The 22,426-nt window shown below is 34.5% G+C and overlaps 1 protein-coding gene across 2 annotated transcripts in view; it reads right to left on the reverse strand.

The window, feature by feature from the left end:
* The window catches only part of SFMBT2 (Scm like with four mbt domains 2), a 295,646-nt gene that overhangs the window by 140,538 nt on the left and 132,682 nt on the right, over positions 1 to 22,426 (reverse strand). For both annotated transcript variants that reach the window (XM_031938506.1, XM_003771404.4), the window contains exons 5-6: positions 10,669 to 10,757; positions 8,549 to 8,795 (exon numbers count right to left, since the gene is read on the reverse strand). In XM_031938506.1, coding sequence (XP_031794366.1) covers positions 8,549 to 8,795; positions 10,669 to 10,757 — 336 coding nt within the window. The remainder of the gene's footprint in view (positions 1 to 8,548; positions 8,796 to 10,668; positions 10,758 to 22,426) is intronic.

The raw sequence follows: 22,426 nt of genomic DNA on the forward strand, positions 1-22,426 counted from the left end.
GTATACTTGAATGGGTTCTGGTTAGGATGATGTATTACAATAATCAGAATGCATTTTGTGGAGAAATGGAGGGGGATGAAAAAAAGAAAGGAAAGTCATGAACTCCTCCCCACTCCTCAGATGGCCCATGAACTCTGGAAAACAAAGTACCCTCTCTTCAGTCTTAGCAGAAATGGTTATTCAGATGGGGGGGACTTCCTTTTAGGGGAGGAAGGGAGTACTGCCCATGTGGTTCAATGTGAAGACCACATATTTTAAAATCAGCCGGAGTCAGGAATTCAGGTTAGGGGAAAATCGTCAGTCTTTATTCTCAGTGAAGAAAGATCGGAGGTGGAAGAGAATGGGCAATAGCAATGTGTGCAGCTGAGTCAAGAAGCTAGCTAGACCAGCAGCCACATGACCAGCAGCTAGGAGTATGGAACCCAGGCCCAATCTCTCCCAGCTTCTCTTCCTGTCTCTCTCTGTCTCCACCCACCAAAAATCGTCATTTCCTATATAACACATCAGGACTTGCACTGAGAGTAGGCAGGGACCATTCTTTATCCAATCATGTATATTAATAGAGTATAGTCCAATTACTATTTAGCCTCACGTACTTGGGACCTCAGTGCATCAACTCAAGCCTCAGCCCAGTAGAGTTGAAGGCAAGACCAACTGCTATTCAACTTTACCAGTGTAACAGGCAATTTCTGTTTTGCCAGCCCTTGAGGCTCCACATAGATTTCTGAAAACTGATCAGTCTTCAAGCTATCCCCAAACCAGGATTGCTGAAATTCTGCTCAGACCAAAGCTTCGAGGCCAAGTGTATAGGAGGTAGGGATAAAATTATAAAGCCAAACCATAATCAGAAAAGGGCTTCAAACCAGTCCCTGGAAAATATCCCTCTGCTCTCCTTCTAGGAATACTGTATATGAAAATGGAATTTAACCCTGGGGCTTATTTCTCTTTTTTTTTAAAGGTGAAAATTAACTGCAGTGTTGTCAGTTATACTAAACCACCTGCAGAAGCTAAACACCTAATAGTTTCAATAAGCAGAACTGCACATGTGTGCAATTCATTAGACAGAGGCATTTCGATTACACTGGCAAGTTTATGGACAATAAACAGTACTGTTAAAAGAGCATAAAGCATTTTCTTAAAATGCTAGTGTTGCAGGTAATTTAACAAAGTGCACCATGTCAATGTGTGTTTAGGGGAAGTAATAAGCAATTAAAATGTGTCCTGATTCATCTTTAACTAGAAGCCTACATGAAAATGAGGCAATCTTCCTTTGTAGAATTTGGCAGGCTGCTTTATAATAAATGTTACCGAAAGCTTGAGTATAAAAAATAACTTGGAAAATCCTAAGACCAAACAATTCTATTCAATTCAACAAACAATTATTGAGGGTATGCTATATATGCAAAGCACCATGCCAGGCGCAGGGTTTTTAATTTGGTTTTTTGTTGGGGTTTTTTTTTTTTTTGGGGGGGGGGGAAGATGTACTTTCTTTGGTATAGGGAACATTCAGTAAGGAAAGTGCCTTAACCAACATCAGCACCTGCTAGGGCACTGAGAGGTTAGAGAATACCACGGATTACAGATAAATGATATGTCCCCCCAGCCAGTTGTCCATCTAGTGCATAATATTGCCAATTCAGGCACTAGTGATAAAAAGACAAAACCAAAATAAATGCAGTTCCGGGCCTCATGGAGCTTACACAAAGGTTCTTTTCCCAGGGACCATGGATTTTTTTTAAAAGTATATTTCGATAACTGTATTTCAATACAACTTTGCATAACCTAAATGTTTCATTTCATATTTTTGAAGACATTATCCTGTGAACAGGTCAACTGAATTCATCATTCTGCCCAAGGAGTCCATGATACAGAATAATATTAGAAACCCTATATTAATACTCTGCCTGATCTGTATAAATACTCCCTCCTTCCCCTTGTTTTTCCTAGATAAGTAAATACAGGAAAACTTCCACAGAACAACTAAGATGAGCCTTGAATAGAAAGATGAAATACTGAGACAAAGGAGATAAGGGATCATATTCCATACATTCATATTTGTCCCCCAGCGTTTAGTAGTTCAGTACCTAACACACAGTAAGTGCTTAATGTTTGTTGACTGAAATGGGAGTTGGTTTTATAAATACATGGCAGAAAATAGATGGAAGGTAGAATATAGGAACACCTGCAATCCTGTTGGATACAGCATAAAAAGGCATGTGAAATAAGACTGGATAAACATGTGACAGCTGGATTGTGGAGAATTTTTAAATGACAGAGCCTTGTGCTTTACTCCAGAGGCAATAGTGATCCACTGAAGGTTTCTGAGTGGAAGAACGACATGGTCAGATCTACACCTGAAAAATGTATATATTTTTTTTTTGGCAGTTGGATGAAGGTAGGTTAAAGAAGAAAGTTTGGAGGTAGGAGGACTAATAAGCAGGTTATTGGGAATACTCCAGTTAAATGATAATTAGCAGCTTCAGTATAAGGGAGGAAGAGAGCCAGGTGAGTGAAGAAAAGGGCAAAAAATATAAATAATGTGTAAGGAGAATCAATAAGATAACTAGATGTAGAGGGGGAAAAAGGTGAGGAAATAGAGAATAAGAGTCAAGAATGATTCCAATTTTATATACTTGAATGAATTAACAGAAATAGGGAAGTTTAAAGAAAAGGGAATAGAAGTAAGAAAAAGGAGAAAGAGATGGTGTGCTACAATTAGGGCATGTAGACTTTGAGATGCTGAGAAATATCCAAGTGGATGTGCCCCGATAGGGTGGGAATAGAATATGGAAGAGATTTAAGGATGACCATATCAATTTGAAGGGATTTGCATAGAAATGATCAATGAAACTATGAGAGATGACAAAAACACAGGGGGAGAGAATATAGAAAGAGGACCAACGTCAGAGGGGGAAATCATGCTTAGCCAGAGGGGGATTATATAATGAAACAGACTAGAATGATCAGACAGGTAAGAGTACCAGCTTAGAACAGAATCACAGAAATACTAATACTACTACTAATAATAATAATAATAATAATAACTAATATTTATATATTACTTTTTGCAAAACACTTTATGAATATTGTCTCATCCCCATTTTTACATATGGGGAAACTGAGGCAGTCACAAATTGGTGTCTGATGCTGATTTGCCCTTGGGTCTTTCTGGCTCCAGGTTTAGTGGTCTTTCCACTGTACCATCCATCCATATAACCCAAGAGAGGAATGAAGATCCAAAAATGAATGGTAAATAATGTCAAAGGCTGGAGGAGAGTCAATAAGGGTAAAAAAGTTTTTGAAAAATTAGGAATTAAAAGATCTAGGAAACTTAGGAGATAATAATTCCAGAAGAATACGAGAGTCAAAATCCAGATTTAAGAGGTTGAAATGAGAGCAGAAGAAAGAAATAAGGGACAGTAAATAGGAGTTTGCCAACAAAAGGGAAGAGAAACATAAGATGTATGAATGATAAGGTCAACTTCAGAGTTTCATTTCTTTGTTTTCAAAGGGAAAAATCTAAGAAAGTCTATAGACTTCAGGAAAAGGAATCAAAAGAAAAGATGCAACTAAAAAAAAGAGAGGAATTGATGAAACAAACTTCTAGAGGAAAGGTTGAAAAGGAAGAACAACAGGTGAAGTGACTGGTCCAAAGAGCTAAAAAAAAAAAAAAAAAAAGGCAGCCCTCTCTTCAGAGACTAAACCCAAGGAGGTCAAGAGATAAGGGGTGGTTTTGAGGAAGATCACAGTTAATGGCCTTGATTTTCTCAGAAAGGCAGGAATGCAAATTTGTCTCATGGGGCCTGAGGGAAGAAAGGGAGAAAAAGGATAAGAAATGGAGGTGGAGTCTGAATCAGTTTAGATGGTTTGGGGGGAGAAAAACATGACAAAGTATCAATCAAAAAGGAAAAAAAAAAAAAAAAGGATTATTATGCATCAGTCAGGGTCTAAAGGAGATTAGATATCATGAGTTTGCTATGGTACTCAGGGGAAAACAAATGGGAGGTTTGAGAATTGTCAGGAACTAAATGGTGATGGGCAAGAAGTTAAAGCATTTAAGGAGTGATATTTCAATGTACAATTAATTGGTCAACTGTGAGCAGAAGAAAGAGAAGAGAAAAAAAGATGGCAGTACAATAGTAGTCATGAGTATGAAAAATAGATTTAAGAGTAAAGGAGAAAGACAGAAGTATAGGAACCACAATATGAACAAGAATTTTAAAGTATGTGATCAAATGTGATCAAATAAAATATGTGATCAAATCATAAGATTTAAAGTATGATCATCTGTGGGGCTGCTACCAAGGAATGAAAATAAAGGTAATAGAATTAAAAGAGGCTAATAAGCTGGATTTGGTAAAAAGATTTAAGGGGATGCCAACATGTACGTTACTTTCCCTAAAGATGAGGATGGGGTGATAAGGAAAAATTCATGGCAAGTAGAAAACTCCTATATTAGAAAGGATTTAGTTAAAGGCTGGTAGATGACAGTATTTGACATCATATTGTTTTGGTAGAAACCTCATCATAGGTATCAGAAAAAAAAAGGAGACCAAAAGAAAAAAAAAAAAAAAAAGACAATATTGGGTCAGAAAAAGACCTCAAAAAGTCAAAATGAAAGTCCCTCCAGATTCTATTTGAATGATTTGGTCAGGCAAATATCCTTCCACATACTTTATTGTCTTAAATCCAAACATTTAGGAATAGAAAGAGCTCAATTCTAATAACATATTGCCATGTGACTTCAGATCCCTACTGTGCGGATGAAGAAAGGCTGAGTTTAGACAAGAAACTGAAGAATGAGAATCAAAAAGATAACAGAATGCTCAACCCCAACCATCCTCAACAATCAAAAACTCAGTGAGACTAAGGCCACCAAAAAAGAACTAATTCAATTTAAGAGAAACACAGTAAAGCTATCTGAATGAATGTAGTTCCATCCCAAAGCTACAATCAATCATGAACATTTATTAAGCACTTATTGTGCACTAGATATTTTACGAAACCCTAAGGGTACAAAAAGTGAACAGTGGATACAGTGCCTGGCCTGGAGTCAGGAAAACTCAACTTTATGCATTCAAATCTGGCCTCAGACAGCTAATAAAACTGCGTGATTCTGGGTGGGTCGCTTAATTCTATTTTCCTCTATTTCTTCGTTTATAAAAATAGCTGGAGCGGAGGAAAAAAGGCAAATCCCCATAAGTATCTTTGCCAAAAAAAAGAAAAAGAAAAAAGAAAAGAAAAGAAAGAAAAAGAAATGGAGCCAAAAAAGTTCAACACAATTTAAGTGACTCAACAACAGCAGCACTGACCTATAATACCTCCCTTCTTTTATATTGAAAATCTTTATGACAATGATATATATCCAATTCAAAAATTTACATCACAAAAACAGGGAAAAATTAGGCAGGTTTATTTGTTTGTTTTTTTACAATATAGAAATAAATTAACTATCTCTGGTAAATTCACCCACTCACTGAGAAGAGGATGACTTTTTGGAAGGCTCAAAGGATTAGCAGAAACCTTTGACACCTGTGGCCCTCCAGATAGCACGTCTTTTTGAATTAAGCCAAATTTTCTGATTCTAAAGTAACACAATCCCTCAGATCATCTTTACCTAAAATTGTGTGTGTGTGTGTGTGTGTGTGTGTGTGTGTGTGTGTGTGTGTGTGTGTGTGTTTCCCCAAGGCTTTGATACTCTAAAACTGATAACTCAAAAGCCATATGCTCTTTGAAAGAGTAGCTGGCTGGGTGATGCAGTAGATAAGAGTCGCAGACCTGAAGTTGGGAAGATTCACCCTCTCAAGTACGAATCTGATCTCAGAGAAATTGTGTCGCCCAAGGCAGGTCACTTAACCTTGTCTGCCTCAATTTCCACATTTATAAGCCAATAAGAGGAAAAGCACTCCAGTATTTTTGCCAAGAAAAAACTCCAAATGAAGTCACAGAAAATTGTGACTGAAAGAACAACTGAGTCAAAAACAAAGAGAGGAAAGACAGTTAATTCTGTGGAGAGAAGGTTACAATATCAGCCAACTACAGATTATCTCCCTCCCTACCCCTCTGCAAGCAGACTAGACAACATTCATCTGTTCAACAGTAAATAGGCTCAGATAAAGTACCCTTGCCACCTGAAGGGAGCCTGTAACTGTAATTCACCCTCTCTAGCATTAGGGAAATGAGATTATAATGTAAGCATTGCATTTGTTCCTGTCTTTTTTAAATGATTTTTTAAATACTTGGAACAACCTGATTCCTTAATTTTTCCCATTTTTAATACAAAGATAATATCTTTCCTCCTAACTCACATGGGTGCTGATAGCCTTAATAAGATTACAGCCAAGTTATCATCTTGTAATTATGATATTTGGAGAAGAACTGAAAGGCACTGAGCCTGTCTTTCCATTTCCTCCTTTTTCTGCATCCCACCAGCCCCATCTTCCAATTAAAATGTTGAAAGAAAACTTTCAGATGATGGCCACATCTTTAAGCAGAGGTCTCCAGAGGGGGGAAAAAAGACTACATTTATTTGTCTTAGAAAATGAATCACATTTTTTAAAGATCAAAAAAGGCTAAAGGGAAGGGTACAATATAGATTCTATAAAGAAACTGTCTTATGACAACATTTTTCATCCCTTCTTCCTGAAGATGATTTAAGAGTTTTAGGAATATCACAAAACATTTTAAAAGCTATTCATAATTCTTTGTTTGGTTATCAGTTTTTTAAATGAATGGCAAAAGAATTTCCTCTGAAATTTTATAAGGTAACTATATACTGAACTGATATTTACACAACCACAAAGTACAATTTTCTCTGCTAAGTTATGGCTTTTCCATGGGGTCCAGTCTTAGATACTTCCTCACAATACTGACATGCCCTTTGTTTCTTTGCCTATGGAAATGGATTGCTTTTATACTCCAAAATTACCCAGGTTACAAATACATTTCTTGGCTGCCTTTCAAAATGTTGCCAAGAACAATAATAATGAAATACCATCTAACATTTCTATAATCTCTCACAAATTTTAAAAGGGATACAAATACTTAGGAGAACAGAAGTAGGAAGAAAATATTTTACAATTAAAAGCCCTTGGGAATAGCAGCAGGAAAAAAACAACTTTTGTTTTAAATGATCAGAGCTGAATTAAGTAAAAAACTCCTTTTATTTATTTATTTTTGATGTGGGAGGGAAAAGAGAGGAGGGCTTTTAGGGAAGAGGTTTCAACCTGGGATTTAATGAGATCTCCCAATTTAAAAAAAAAAAAAAAGATTTCTCTAGCAATATAGATCAAGAATTCTTTTGGTATCGATAGTCCTAGAGAACTGCTCATAGAACTGATAAGTTATATGATTTGCTCTGCTCACACAATGTGTATTAAGTTAGGAATTAGAACCATTTCTTTCCTACTTGCCAAACTCTATCCACTATGCTATGCTGCTTCTCTTAAGAAACTAATACCTAAAGAAAATGCTGATATTTTTAATAATCAAAGAAATTGAATTTCTTTCCAAAGATGGTTTTTCCTAAAGATAAGAACATTTTCCCATGCATTTCTATTTTCTCAATAAGTCCATTTCTCTCTAATTGAAAGTTTCACAACCAAATGTTGATGAGATCCACCCACAAGCTATGAGACATTAACAAGATACTGTAAAATCTCATAGCCAATAATAATACTTTCAGCCAATAATAGATTGTATTTCTCATACGCGTGTTATGCACCTGTTTGAATATAGGTTATGTACAACTGGTAAAAAGAAAAATAAAGGTATTTTGAAAACTAAAATGTTCCTCCTAAATGGCCTATTCTGACTCTCACCAAAATAGATCATCACACTTCCTATAATTTTACAATTTCTGAGAGGATCATACATCTTGAGCTAGAAGGGTTCACAGACATCATCTAGTTGCAACCTCTCACTTTGCAAATGATACCTAAAGAAATTAAGTGATGTTCCAAGCCATGTAATTAGTATCATGTAATATAGTATTAGGATTTGGACAAAAGTCTTTTGACTATACCAATCTGCCATCTCCTATTAGACTGTAAATCCCAATATCTGGGTAGAGAGAAAGGTATTAAGCACACAGTATATGTTTAATAAATGGTTTACAGTGGAGATTTTTTGCCACTTCTTTATTACATATTATTTACTGAGTTCTAAGAATATGGTCCTTAGAAGCGATTCAAAAAAATGCATGTTTGATCTTTAGCAAACTGTATTCAGAATACAAAGAAGCTAGGAAGTTTGCCCCATGTGCACATCATTCAGTAGATCCTATAAACCCAGTTTCCAAAATGGCTCTTCATTGGATCTCAGCTTTTCCTTACTTAAATCGGCCAGATTTGAGGAGAAAGTGAAATAAAAATTTGTGGCTATAAATAGTAAAGGCTTTGCCTTGAGTTGTCTCAAACGTCTTTTTATTCATCAATTTATTCTCCAGGATCCAAAAATGAATCTGGACACTCACTTAACTCTAAGGAAGGAAAATTCTTTTGAAAGATATTGTCCATATTAAAATATTATTACATGAATTAACTTTTACCTGAAGGTGGGTCCATTCTGTATTTATTCTCTTGACACCAACCGACTGGTCGAAGTCTGTAATCCAAGTAAAACAACCACTGGTCATAGGATTCAGTCTCCTCCAATCCCACATAGCGAAGGCGTAATCTTCCTCCAACATTTTCAATCACACTAACTATCCAGTACTGAAAGGGGTTCTGAGAATCCTGAAGTTCTATTAAGGAATCAACTGTAATGAGGTCTACAGGGTTTTTCCCTCGCAGAGGCTGTTTAAACAGAAGCAAAACTCCTTATTTTAAACTTTATTTTGAGACTTCTCATGGAAACAGATGACAGCAGAAGATTATATTTTTTCACACTACCATCCAAGCTATCATCAAACAGTCTGGTGTCCCCCCAACTCCAACTCCATCCTTTCCATAATCAACCCCCACACTCCCCTTCTTATACACACACACACACACACACACACACACACACACACGCATGCATTCATGCACATATTATCATACAAAAATTTTGCCAATTTCTATATTCTAGCAACAAAATCGCATGTAAACAGAAAATAACAGTTTGTATGTATTTCTTACCAAATAAACCACCACCATCACCCATCCTACTTCCCACCCCATCTGGATAAAGATGTCTTTAGGATAATTTTAATTTTAAAAGGTAAAATAATGCTGGAACATTTATCAACATGGAAAAGGCTACTATTTTTGTCAATAGATGGTTACAATAAGTAAGGGATATTTAAATTACATGATACTTATCTTAAAAAACTATTCCTTTAATGATTAACAACATTTCAGATATTTAATAGTCTCTCATATCATAGATATATCTAGTCATGGTTAATGTCCATTAATAATTTTAATGTTGGAGATCATGACTGTGTAGTTATTTCTTTTCTCAAACTGACTTGAGAACTGGTTTAATTAACCAATAGTGGAAATCCTCATTAAGAATTATGATGATATTAAAAAATATTTAAATAATCATCTTTGCTGGGAAGAATAGCATAAAGTACTATGTATCACTAACACATTCTGATTTTCTAATCAAATAATGACAGTAGTCATCAATTAAATAGAACATTGGCATTTCTCATTATTTTTGTTGTTTTTGTTTTTTAAAGAAATGTCAAAATGATTAACTTATTCACTGATGTCCATTTGCTAGTAGAAGACAGATGCATACATGTATTTTATTTATGCATACACACAAGTACACACAAATGTATGTGTGCATGTACATGTGTGTAAAAAGGTAGACACAACCTTAAAGACTAAATTCCACACACTTTATCACCTTTTTTAAATCTAAAGGGATCGCTTCTTCATTTTTTGCATTCTTATAAAAAAGGTGCCGAACCAAAACAATTTGCCTTTTTTAGGGGAATATTAAGTGATAGATTCTGCAAAACTAGATGAAACACATTTGGCAGTTCATTTTTCAGTTCAATAATGGTTTATACCTCAGTACAATAATTTTGTTATTTTCATTTTACATAGTAAATATACAAATACATCTTGTCACAACAGTCTGTCAAAGCAAAATAATGTTTCCAAATACACTCTCATGATTGTCAGCTATAATAATATTTTCTTCAGCACAACCTATAGTTTAATACCAAAAGTCTAATATTAAACTTAATCCTTTAGGACAAAAAAAAAACAGAATAAGCTATTTCCATTCTGGTTTGCATAAGGAAAGCTTACTAGGTTATTAATTTTCACTTGAGCTATCTTACCGCAGGGTAATCTTCTGAAATAAAATATTTAGTGTGGAACCATTTATTAAACTAATCCAAGAGTCTGCACTAGAATGTGTCTAACTTCAGTTGTAACATGAGGCACTACAGAATGATATCACATAAAGTTACATATTTACTACAGTAATGTAGTGATTGATGTACATGTTACCACAGATGAAGATTCTGTATTGCCATGAGGATTCATGCAGAGCTATATGTACTCGAATTTTAAGTGCACAAAGACACAAAATATAAACTAATGTTTATGCCAAACATAACATATTTGATATTTTTGCATCCTAAGCTAGAGGGTTCATACAGGTAAAATGTGACCACCCCAATCAAAAAATTAGTTATAAAGCAATGTAACACATAATACATACACCTTCCAGTAAATTGGCTGGTGCTGTCCGAGAGCCAGTCAAATCATGTATAAGAAAATCTGTCCAGTCTGTATACTTCTCTTTGATGGCTGTGAAAAGACAAGGAAAGAATATATAAATACAAAGAAGTCACCAGCCCAACTGTTATTTAAATGACTAATGGAATCAATGAGTACTTAATGGACTTATCTGTTTCAGGACAAAAACTAAATACTGATTTTAAAAAGGAGTATAAAGATGCAGATCTTGCTTTTGAGAACTTTACCATCTGAAGAAAAATTTGAGATTTATATGAATTCAATCAATACAAACCCATATATCAGATATTGCTGAACTAGCGGACAGAGAGAAAGCGTACAATAGAAAATCAGGAATGGAAATGATTGGTGAGATAGGCCAGACTATAGAAAACATAGATCAGAGGACCAAGAATTGATGTTTTGTGGCACAAAGAAAGGGGAGGGACAGATTATGGAAGGCTGCCACAGTTAAATTTGAAGTAACAGCCAAGAGCAAATTACTGAATAGGCAGGCAGAAGAAGGAAAGTTAGAGGAAGAAATGGGCTGGAGGAGGTGAAATGGGAAAGGAGAAGAAGAATGTGCAATATTAGAGAGACTGTTAAAATAATCAAGCAGCACCTAAATCCTAGAAAGGTGACACTATGAATGAGCAAGAGACAAAAGAATAAACAAAGTCTGATTGTTAGCCAAGAGACAAAGACTTGGAGGAAATCAAATCCCAAGATTTGGTAGTATCTTAGGATCTAAGAGAATAGTTATAAATTGGGATATATTTCACACACACAGAAAAGTGTAGACTATAAATACAATAAGCATGAATACACACACACACACGCACACACACACAGACGCTTTGTAAAATTGTTGAATTCTACACAAAGGAGGATTTCTTACAGTCTTATGAAATTATACCTAAAATTTACTTTTTAAAGTTTTTATGTTTAAATAAATTTTAATTTAATTTAATTTAAATCAATTTAAATTTAAATAAAGTTTAAATGTTACTGTTCATTGGCATCAGCCAAGTGAAAAACAATGGACATTTCTTTTAGGAAAGCACATGAAAAAAGTACAGCTAAAGCACTATAGCTACTTGGGGGGAGAGGAGGAGGAATAGAATGCTTGTACATGGAGAATATATACCAAGGAAATCATTATCTGTCTTAGTGTTCTTCAAGAACTCATGAACAAATTCTAAAACTTTGTGCTATATATTAAATTCATTAAAACTATTAATTAGGTGGCACAATGGATAGAGAACTGAACTTGAAGTCAGGAAGATCTAAGTTCAAAACCTATTTCAGAATCCATGTGACCTTAGATAGGTCACTCACCCTGTTTGCCTTAATTTTCTCCTCTGCAAAATGAAAATAATAATAACACCTGCCTTCCAGACTTTTTGTGAGGATCAAATGAGGTAACTTTGCAACAATAAATATATTTAAAATAAATAAAAAGATTTAGCATTTTATTAACCTTAAAATTAAAAAATGTTGAAGTCTCCTATTTATACAGTTTGACTTAGTTTCAAACTGAGATGAGAAATGCTTCCTGTGCTATAAAGTAATTTCTTTAAATAAACTTCTGAAAATTTACTAAATTTCCTAGAAAAAGGGAAAGCAAGTTGTTCCCTGTATCATAAAATAGCCATATTTTTAAATATAAGGGGATAAATTTTAATCAACAATAGATAGCCCTATCAACAACTCAGCATCCATTCAAGCTATTCTTACCTTGACTAAAACCAGGTGGATCACTGAGTATTATTTAAAGTCTTAACTCCAGAAATTTGTACATCCAAATGACATTTTAGAATGACATTTTTACATAAAAATGTATCACTGAAGAAATCATATCTTACAACAGAAATAAGTGCATGAATAAGCCTAAATTCCAAACTACCATCATATTTTGTTAGTATATTAGAGGATGGTAGAAAAATATTATTTATCTTAATCAGACTGGAATTGTTCTCTGAAAGAACATAAATACAGAGCAAAAAAACAATAGAGCTATTTTGATTCAAGTTTTCAGAATTTGGGGGGGGGGGGGGGAAGAACAATCCTAGACCTTGAACCTAAGCTAACACATTATAAACAATCCAAGAACTTGTCACCTTTCAGGAAAAGTCTCCTCAGAACAAACTGGCCAACCTATACATATACATAACCCCCAATCAGTGTAGCACATTCTGGCCCTCTCCTTTGACAGACTTTTATGCTGGGGTAAAGGGCATTAAAAATGATAACCTACTCTCCTTCACTCTCTGATTAATGTAGTAAACAGCAAATCAAACATCATATCCTAAAAGTATTGGCTCTTCACTCAATTTCATGAGTTCAGGGATGTAAATAGGTTCCATTTGTTGAAATACAGATCAAGTGTCATTCTGAGATAATTCTTCTCAGGCACATGGAACGAGGAAATTCTTTGGATGACAAAATAACAAAACTAGAATTTCTCGTAATTTTCTTTGAAGTATTCAAGAATTACTTTTTTGTAATCAGTTGCTTTCTCTCTGAAAAGTCATATTTCCTATAATTTACCTGTAGGCTAATGCAATATAGACTTTTGAGAGTCCCTTGGATAGTAAGAAATTCAAATCGATCAATACTTAAAGAAATTAATTCAGGTTATTCACTTAGAAGGTCAAATGCTGAAGTTGAAGCTTAAATACTTTGGCCACATACTAAGATCCACTAGCCAGAAAAGCCCTGATATTGGGAAAGACTAAAAGCAAAAGGAAAAGGAGACCACAAAGAGTGAAATGGATAGGTGGTGTCATAGTAATAACAAATATGAGCTTGGACATACTTTGAGAGATAATAAAGAACAGAAGGGATCTGGCATGCTATGTAGAGTCCATGGGGTCACCAAGAGTTAGACACATGTGTACACAAAAAAAATAAACACCAAATAGTGCAACTAAATGAAAACTTGAAAAAAAAATTGTTCTATGGCATGTTACTTTTATAGAAAAGGTTTAAGTTCCATGATAAGCCAGGGTGATTGAGCACATCCTATTAGAAGTAAATACCCATACATGATGCTAAAAGAAGCTAGCTGAATTTCTTCATTAAGTTAGTAAGTGATATATTCCTAAAATAATAATAATAATAAATATACATATATTTCAAAGTATTAATCTAGTTAATTATATCTGTTGAAAATGGAACCATTCAAATTATTTCATCTCTCAACCTAATTCCTCTTTATTCCTTATGTCAAAATGGTTTTCTTTTTCAACCAGTTTTCGTTTAAAAACACATTTTAAACAATCAGTGGTTCCTAGCTTATGCAATAAACTATTTCTCTCTTGAAGGGTGCAATTACATTGTAAAATACATTTAAATAGAACAGTTTTCAAAACAGGTTTCCACACATTATCAAACAACTCAATTAGCTGGTCTTACACACACACACACACACACACACACACACACACACTCACTCACTCTCACTTTGAAGCAATCTGACATTATGTAAGCAAAAACCTAATTCAGCATCTCTAATGGACTGTAACAATCTTAAGAATGTGCCATGGTCCCTGCAGTCACAAGAAATCTGCAGCAGAAATGCACTCATTGGTGCATAACATGCCACAGGAGAGTCTGGCTGTTTAAAGAATACCATCAAAAAAATAAATAAATAAAATTTTAAAAAGCAATGACCAAGACAGAACAGCAAGGGCTGATGGAGAAGACAGGCCCATGTATCAATAGCAACAGTGGCAGAAGATGATTTCCAGGCAACTCACGTTCCAAAATTGGATTGTTCCTACTTAGAAAAAGTCATCCATTCCAAAAAGGTGCCTGTCTGTGACTTAATTAGTCCATTCAAACTCACCCTTGTTCACAACAGGAATGGACCCATAAAACCAAATGCCCCAGTAAAAGGCTAAGAGCATGTCTTCATGTACCTGGAAACTTATTAACGCAGGACAAGGTGGGGCAGTCTTGAATTGTGGCTGGAAAAATTTAGAGTACAAAGAGGAAGAATAGTATAGTGGAAAGAGGAACAGATTAAGACTCAAATAGCCTAGTCTTGATTCACACTTGCTTCTTTGGGATGTCAATGTCTTTTAATCAATGTCAATAAGTAGATTGTAAACTCCTTAAGGACAGGGATATCTTTTGCCTGTTTTTATATCCCCAGTTCTTACATATATTTATATACTATATAAATATGTATAAATAAATACTATATATTTATATACTATGCAAATATATACTATATATGTAAATATATACTTGAGGATGTATATTTGAGAATGACAGAAAAATACATAATATGTATCTTAATCAGAGCTGGAATTGTCCTCTGAAAAAACATAAATACAGAGTAGGCAACAATATATACTATATTATATATATATATATATTTTTTTTTTTACATAAATAGGTACCTTAAAAAATGTGTACTGATTGACTAATTTATAGTCCTTGAAACACATCCCACTGAATTATTATGTTAAGTAACATAAAGCACCATGGAATGGTAAATAGTCATTACTATTCTTAATTCAAATGCTACTCAGATTTTTTCGGTTTTGGCCAGAAACCCTGAAGGTCTTCCCCTTCCAGACAGATTTGGGAGATCAGATAAAAGAAGCCGTTTCTTTGTCTCATTTCTTACTTAACCTAAATGACTGAATGGTCATTGCCCCACTCAAACCGAGACCTATTAAAGATCTTTGCCAAGATCTCCTGCTACATCCAAGGCCAAATCCAGTCATCTTGATTTATATTAGACCCAGATGATTCCAGAGAAGAAGGGGAGGCAGGGGACCTTGCCCAGCCCTCCCTCCCTCAAATCCAAATCATTTTCATGTCACAGCATCACCTCCCAGATGTCATGGTCCCTCTTCGAGAACAAAGGGCAAAATAATCTATTCAGATGACTCATTACGGAGGAAAAATAACTACAATGTTCTAGGCTTTGCCAGTAGCCTTGAAAGATAAAACCAAGGCAGGAAGTCCTTTTAGTATGGACCCAGTGCTGTTTCACAGCATGTGAAATGTCGAAAGCAAAGCTCAACACTAGATTATGTGTAAGGTGATAAATTTGTCAGATATGGCTAGTCACTAATGGACATGGGTGGGGGTAGAAGAAGGGGAAGAGGAGAGAACAGTGTATTCAATATAATAAAATAACAGACCTCTAGTCTAAAGTATCATTAAGAAGCTGGGGCTACACAATTTAACTTTGCCAGAGGTTTTTAAGGAGAAGAGAAACAAGGTCTTTCAAAAGTGGTTCACCAAGAAAAAGGAGAGCAGACCAGATTATCTCGTGGGGTCCACTAAAATACTCATTTCAATGATTTGTCCATTGAAAAAAGTCAAGTAAGTTCCTAGTCTGTGAAATATATTATGCTAGAGGGGATAAAGGTCATAAAAGAAAGAACATTTATTTCTGCCTTCAAGGAGCTCACAATCAATTACAGTATAATACAAGAGAAATTATGATGTAAAGTAGAAAAAAAAACAAATTCATTCCAGAAAAAACTCTGTACTAATCAATCTGGGTTAAAATCCTCATTGTAGTTCATGAACTTGGACAAGACTTATATCATCTGAACCTCAGATTCTTCATCTGTAAAATGAGGATAATATAACCTGTATTAGCTACCCTGTCATGTAAACTACACTATGCAGTTGGGTGGACAACTCGGCGAGCCAGTCATTAATATTAGACATATCTAAAATAGAAACTGTGTAATGATTCAATGATTAATAGGAAAAAAAAAAGGCTGGACTGATTTTAGGAAATGATTCTGTGATTTCAATTATCTCAGACTTTTCTAAAACACAGACCTATCTTTTTAACAGATACTCTTTCAGTGATACTGCATAGCTCTAGGTCAAGGAACATCATGGTCACAGAAGCAATAAGGTGAGGAATTATTTCCCCTCCTATACAATAATAGATGGGAGTAGACAATGGCATATTCTATCAAAAACATATGGAAGAAAACAGATGTAAAAGTTATCAGAGAGATATATAACTTAAAAAGGAAACTAGCTCATCATGTATTGAAAGCAAAAGAATCAATGGACAGCTTATAAATTTTGCTGATATCCATACAATGTCAAAAATCCTACAGAAAAGCCCACCAGTGGGTTTATTAATCTCTTACAGAGGAACTGGTAGGAAAACATGGACATCAAAAAGGAAAGAGTGGTGTGCAAGGAGTATAATTCAGCATCACTAAGAAAGAGTATACCTATCAATGACATCACAGGACCATCAAAGTATTTTTAAAATGCCCCACAGGGTCTCATTGAGGGTATCAAACAAGGTAATACGTGTAACGTACTTTGCAAACCTTAAATCACTGCTTATTATTATAAAATGACATGAGCAAAATTTAAAAAAAAAATGTGTCTACTAATGTATTAATGGAGTACAAACTAGAATTGGCTAGATACAGGGGTCCTCAAACTTTTTAAATAGGGGGCCAGTTCACTGTCCCTCAGATTGTTGGAGGGCCGGACTATAGTAAAAACCAAAAACTTTGTTTTGTGGGCCTTTAAATAAAGAAACTTCATAGCCTTGGGTGAGGGGGATAAAGGTCCTCAGCTGCTGAACCTGGACCACAGGCTGTAGTTTGAGGACCCTTGGTAGAACCTGTGAAACTATCAGTGAAGAACTGTGTCCCACATTAAGTTCTTTCCAATTAAAAATCCTGAAAAAAGTAAAAATAAAAATCTCCCGTTTCCAATTTGCACTTCCAAAGAAAGTCCCAACTAGCTTATATCTGACAGAAACCTGCATTTTTGCTATTAAAAAATTGGTTTGGATAGCAATAATGTAATTCTAAAACATGCATTTAGCATGTGGTACAATACTAATTTCTCAATTTTCACTTAGCACTCAATTTCACCTAGGGGTAAAATCACATTTCAAAGTTGCAATCCTAATTCTATGACTATTAGAAGATTGTGTTTCATTCACTGGATAAATTCTTAGAAGTCTATTCAACCCTGATCTCCAAAGCTAAGTGGGATCGTTCATTTTCTGACAGATACCATCATAGCCAAATTGAAACTGCAAGTATAGCTATATAAGAAAAATAGTTCTGAAAAGTTTCATCTAAATTTTTATTATAACAACCTAAATAAATATCCAATGAAATGCATGAGAAAAGCACTATTTAAAGATAGCCTATATAGATCCTTTTTTTGAAGGGAAGAATCTTTTTTAATAATCTTTTCCTTTTCTGGAAATTTGGATTTTTTTAACTTTAGGAATTATTATTTTTATACTGAAACTTGCAATTTGCTGATAACAAAGTTAAAAAATATTACAAGCTCTCTAAAGTTTCTAAGTTTCTATGCAAACCTAGTTTCTAAGCATCCAAATTATGCAATACATAATTTTTATAAGAATTTTTTTACCCAGAGTGTGATTTCTTCTCAGTCAAACCTTTCTGACCCTAGCACTATATAGGTCATCACTAATTTGGCTAAAATGATTCTGTTTAGAATCATTTGTGAATCAAGGAAACTGTACTGGAAAATGGAAATAAAATTGATTTGAATGTTTCTTCATGTAAAATTCAACTTGATTTTTTTTCCCCTAGTCAAAAATATGTTCTTATTTGAGGTCTCTTTCCACCAAGTATAATCCTTAGTTTACCCTAGGCAGCTCTTCTAACAAAAAAATCTACAATATTTAAAGACCATGGTATGGATAACAAATTAATCTCTGGTTTTTATGAGAAGAAAACTAATACATAGTGTCGATAGTGTACAACAAAATAAGAATAGCTACATACATACACACAAATCTCATATTGTATTCCCTATTAATTGGATATTTTTCCTACATTTTAATCAATGTATATGTTTTTACTGCTTTTTGTATTATGTAATAAAGCATCATTTCAAAAGAAAAAAATTTTAATCAGATTTTTTCCTAGTTTTTAACATATAAACACCACTATCATCATAACATCCAGCAAATTTAGAACAGATTTACCCCTTTTCTAACTGTGCATCTGTGTTTACTGTTTTCCTCAGAGCTATATTATTCACTTATTCTAGCAATCCAATATACCTCTTCTTATTATAGGTAATCCCAATAAAGTAAATGTCGTGTGTTTATTTTTTTCATAACTGTTCTGGTGGAACCATGTCAGATTTCAAGTATATGTCTGTGTGATGTATTGGGGGAGGAAGGAGGGTGACAATGCACACTTCTTCAATGTGGGGCTTTGGTGGAAGAATCAGAGCTGAACAGAGTGGTCCGTACAAGGACAAAGATTACTATAGCTATATTTATAGGTTTTAGATTTGATTGTACCAGGGACTCTGGTCTGGATTCTATATTTACTCTACATCAATCCTTATTTTTTTGTTCTCTCTCTCCCTTCCTCCCTTCTTTTCTTCCCCCCCCCCCCCACACACACACACACACACTCACACTCTCTCTCTCTCTCTCTCTCTCTCTCTCTCTCTCTTTTTCTCACCACCCACCAAATCCCCCCACCCTCCACCCCCGTCTCAGTTGTCCATCATTGCCTCCACACTCTTCCTTCATTCATTCATTCTGCACTCCCAGGAGATTCTCATCCTTATGCTGCCTCACTCTGATACTTCCTTGTACCTACATAAATTAACAAAAGAAGGTTTAATAGCTTTTTTGTGGTAGCAAAGAATTGGAAACTGAATAGATGTCCATAAATTAGGGAATGGCTGAATAAGTTGTGGTATATGAAGGTAATAGAATATTATTGTTCTATAAAAAATGATGAAAAAACTGATTTTACAAAGGCCTGAAAAGATTTACACAAACTGATGCTGAGTGAAACAAGCAGAACCAGAAATACACTGTACACAATAACAGCAAGAATACATAATGATCAACAATCAAAGACTTGGTTCTTCTCAGTGGTTCAGTGATCCAAAGTAATCCCAGTAGACTTTGGACAGAAAATGCCTTCTACATCCTGAAAAAGAACTATAGACAATGAATGTAAATCAACACATGTTATGTTTAATTCTTTTTGCTGGTTTTGTTGTTGTTGTTGTTGTTCTCTGCCATGGTTTTTCCCTTTTACGCCGATTTTTCTCTCCCAACATGGTTCATAAAGCAATGTGTGTTAAAAATAAATTTGCTAGGAAAAAAAGGCTTAAATAGGGAACATCAATATTCACAAATTTGTGAAAACATCTTTTACAAATTTCTGTGTTCAACAGAACTTACAGAAGTTCTGTCAAATTATAATTATTATGTATCACCCACCAGAACTCACTCAGTTTTGCTAACATAACCTACAATAACATTGGGTTACCTAGCAGTATACTTTTATGCTCATGCATTCAGTTTTTTCTGCTTAATTAAAAAAAAAAGTTTTTATATCTCTATAAAAATTAAAACCTGTTTATACAACTCAGGCAGTAATTTCTTTTTCTGTAATTTCTTTTTTCTGTCATAATATATGTCTAAGATATGTCAATAATATATGGACATATCTAGGTCAAGGACCTGTAAGTGGCCCCTGGAGTCCATTTCACTGTGGTCTTTTGGGCATTTTCAAGCCAGTTCTTTTCAGGCAAGGACAAACATTACACATGGACCGAAGAGGGGACAGTTTTGCATGTAATACCAAATAAATCATCCCCCTTCCCTATCCCCCATCACCAAAGGGACCTACTGTTCCCTGTGAAGACACAAAAGTCCTGCTCACACTCATTAGAGCAATCAAAGGTCTACGAAGAAAAAGTAATTTACACTAACTTGGCTAAATTAATGAAAACACCTGCTTCTAATAGAATCAAGGTACATCTTCTGCCATCTGGCATAATTTCTTTAAGGGGCCAAGAAGTTAAGTGGCCTTTAAGGCTATTAAAGGAAATCTTAAAATCTTGACATCACCCATTGTTTAAAGAGCTTCATCTAGTAGGAAACTAAATTGCTGTTCTTATTCATTTCCTTCTAGTTTTTTTCCCCCCCAGGAGCCAATTGCTTACTGTCATGGATGCAGATGTAGACTATAAAGTTAGAGAAATCTGTTTCAAATTGTTTAAGTTTTATGTGTACTTGGATCCAGATTTGTGTTGGAAATAAAAACCAAAATATTCATTTCAAATCATTTGCTCTAAGCACTCTTGCATTTGATATAATTTCCCCTTAAGGCATTAAATATTTCTATTTCTTTCCTTTCTACTAGAATAATTTTCCCGAATGCCTATTCCCTAAACAAAAGCCATCAATTCTGAATTGACAAGTCACCTAAAGTCTCCAGTTCTAAGTTCAATGGAATTAGACACCTGCTTGCCAAAGATTTTATCCCCTTAGGGCTTTCTTTTGTTTACTCTCATAAAATAATTTTTGTGTCAGAGCAAAACTGCTTTCATTGTGATTTTTCAAAATGCCACATTTAGGCACAGGAAATAGGAGAATAGTGAGCATACGTGCATAAAATCTGCACATTAGCATGAGTATCACATATGTCCAAACAAATGATTCAATCTGTTTTCAGGCAATTTTCAAGTTAACGTTATTATTAATTATTTTTATTTATCACTGTTATTATGTTATAATGAAGGTTATGCTGTTTCTTGATTTGCCTCCCTCCCTCCTCTCCAAAGTAATTTCATTCAATGAGCACATAAAAACAGCAGAAAAGACCAGCCAAAAGGGAAGAGGTGAAGCAGGATTACAGGAATTTTCCTCCAGCCACATCTTTGGGAACACTTTAGATTAGATGATTAGAATGACTTTCAGGAAGTTTAAGTAGTTTCTTGGTAAAAAGTCAGAGAGATCACTGTTTTATCCCTTCTGGGGAAATGTTCTCAGAGAAAACATGTTTCAACCTCACTGGGTTAAGTCGGTTATTACTAATAGCTGAGGAGTGAAGAAAATGCTTACTTATGTTATCTCTTTGATCCTTTACAAGAACCTTAGAAGGTAGGTTCCACAGGTATTCTATCCTTTTGTTAAAGAAGGGAAAACTAAGGCTCAGGAAGTGATGGTTACATACAATTATGATTTGTGTGTGTGTGTGTGTGTATATATATATATATATATATAGTGTCAGAGGTAGCACTCAAACCACAACAGCACATTAAATCTCTAACACTAATATCTAACAACTTAAAACTAGTTAATGATTATTTCTTAAATTATCATGAAGTTTTATAGCTCATAAAGTGCTTGCACAAGATCTCATTTGGTCTTCAATAAAAACAAGCCTGTAAGATACCTAAAGCATATATTATCTCTATTTGAAAGATAAGAAAATGGTGGCCCAAAGAGGTCATGTCTAAAAAGTGCTATACCCGAGATGAAAGCCCCAGGTATTCTGATTTTTTTTTTTTTTTTTTTTTTTTTACCATGCAATACCTTCTGGTATCTCTTGTAGAAATACCACAATAAATTTTGAACTGTTCCAGAAGAGCAAATAAATCATTCATAAATATTTTGACATAGGTTTATGTCCCAAGGAGGTCAAAGACATTCAGAAAAGTCTCATATAGACCGAAATAGTCATAAACAGAACTTTCTGTTGGTAAGGAAATGAAACAAACTAGATGTCTGATATTTTGGAAATAGTGCAAAAATTGACAAATTAATATAATGAAATATTTTTAATACAACTGTTACATTAAATAAAGCAAACATAAATAATAAAGAGAATTTTGTGCCTTTTTTGAACTGAAACGATAAAATATAAATAATGACCACAATAACTTTAAGATAAGACAATACCTATACAATGCAATAATTATTT

Source organism: Sarcophilus harrisii, chromosome 5 (assembly GCF_902635505.1).
Source record: "Sarcophilus harrisii chromosome 5, mSarHar1.11, whole genome shotgun sequence".
In the NCBI taxonomy this organism is placed as follows: domain Eukaryota; kingdom Metazoa; phylum Chordata; class Mammalia; order Dasyuromorphia; family Dasyuridae; genus Sarcophilus; species Sarcophilus harrisii.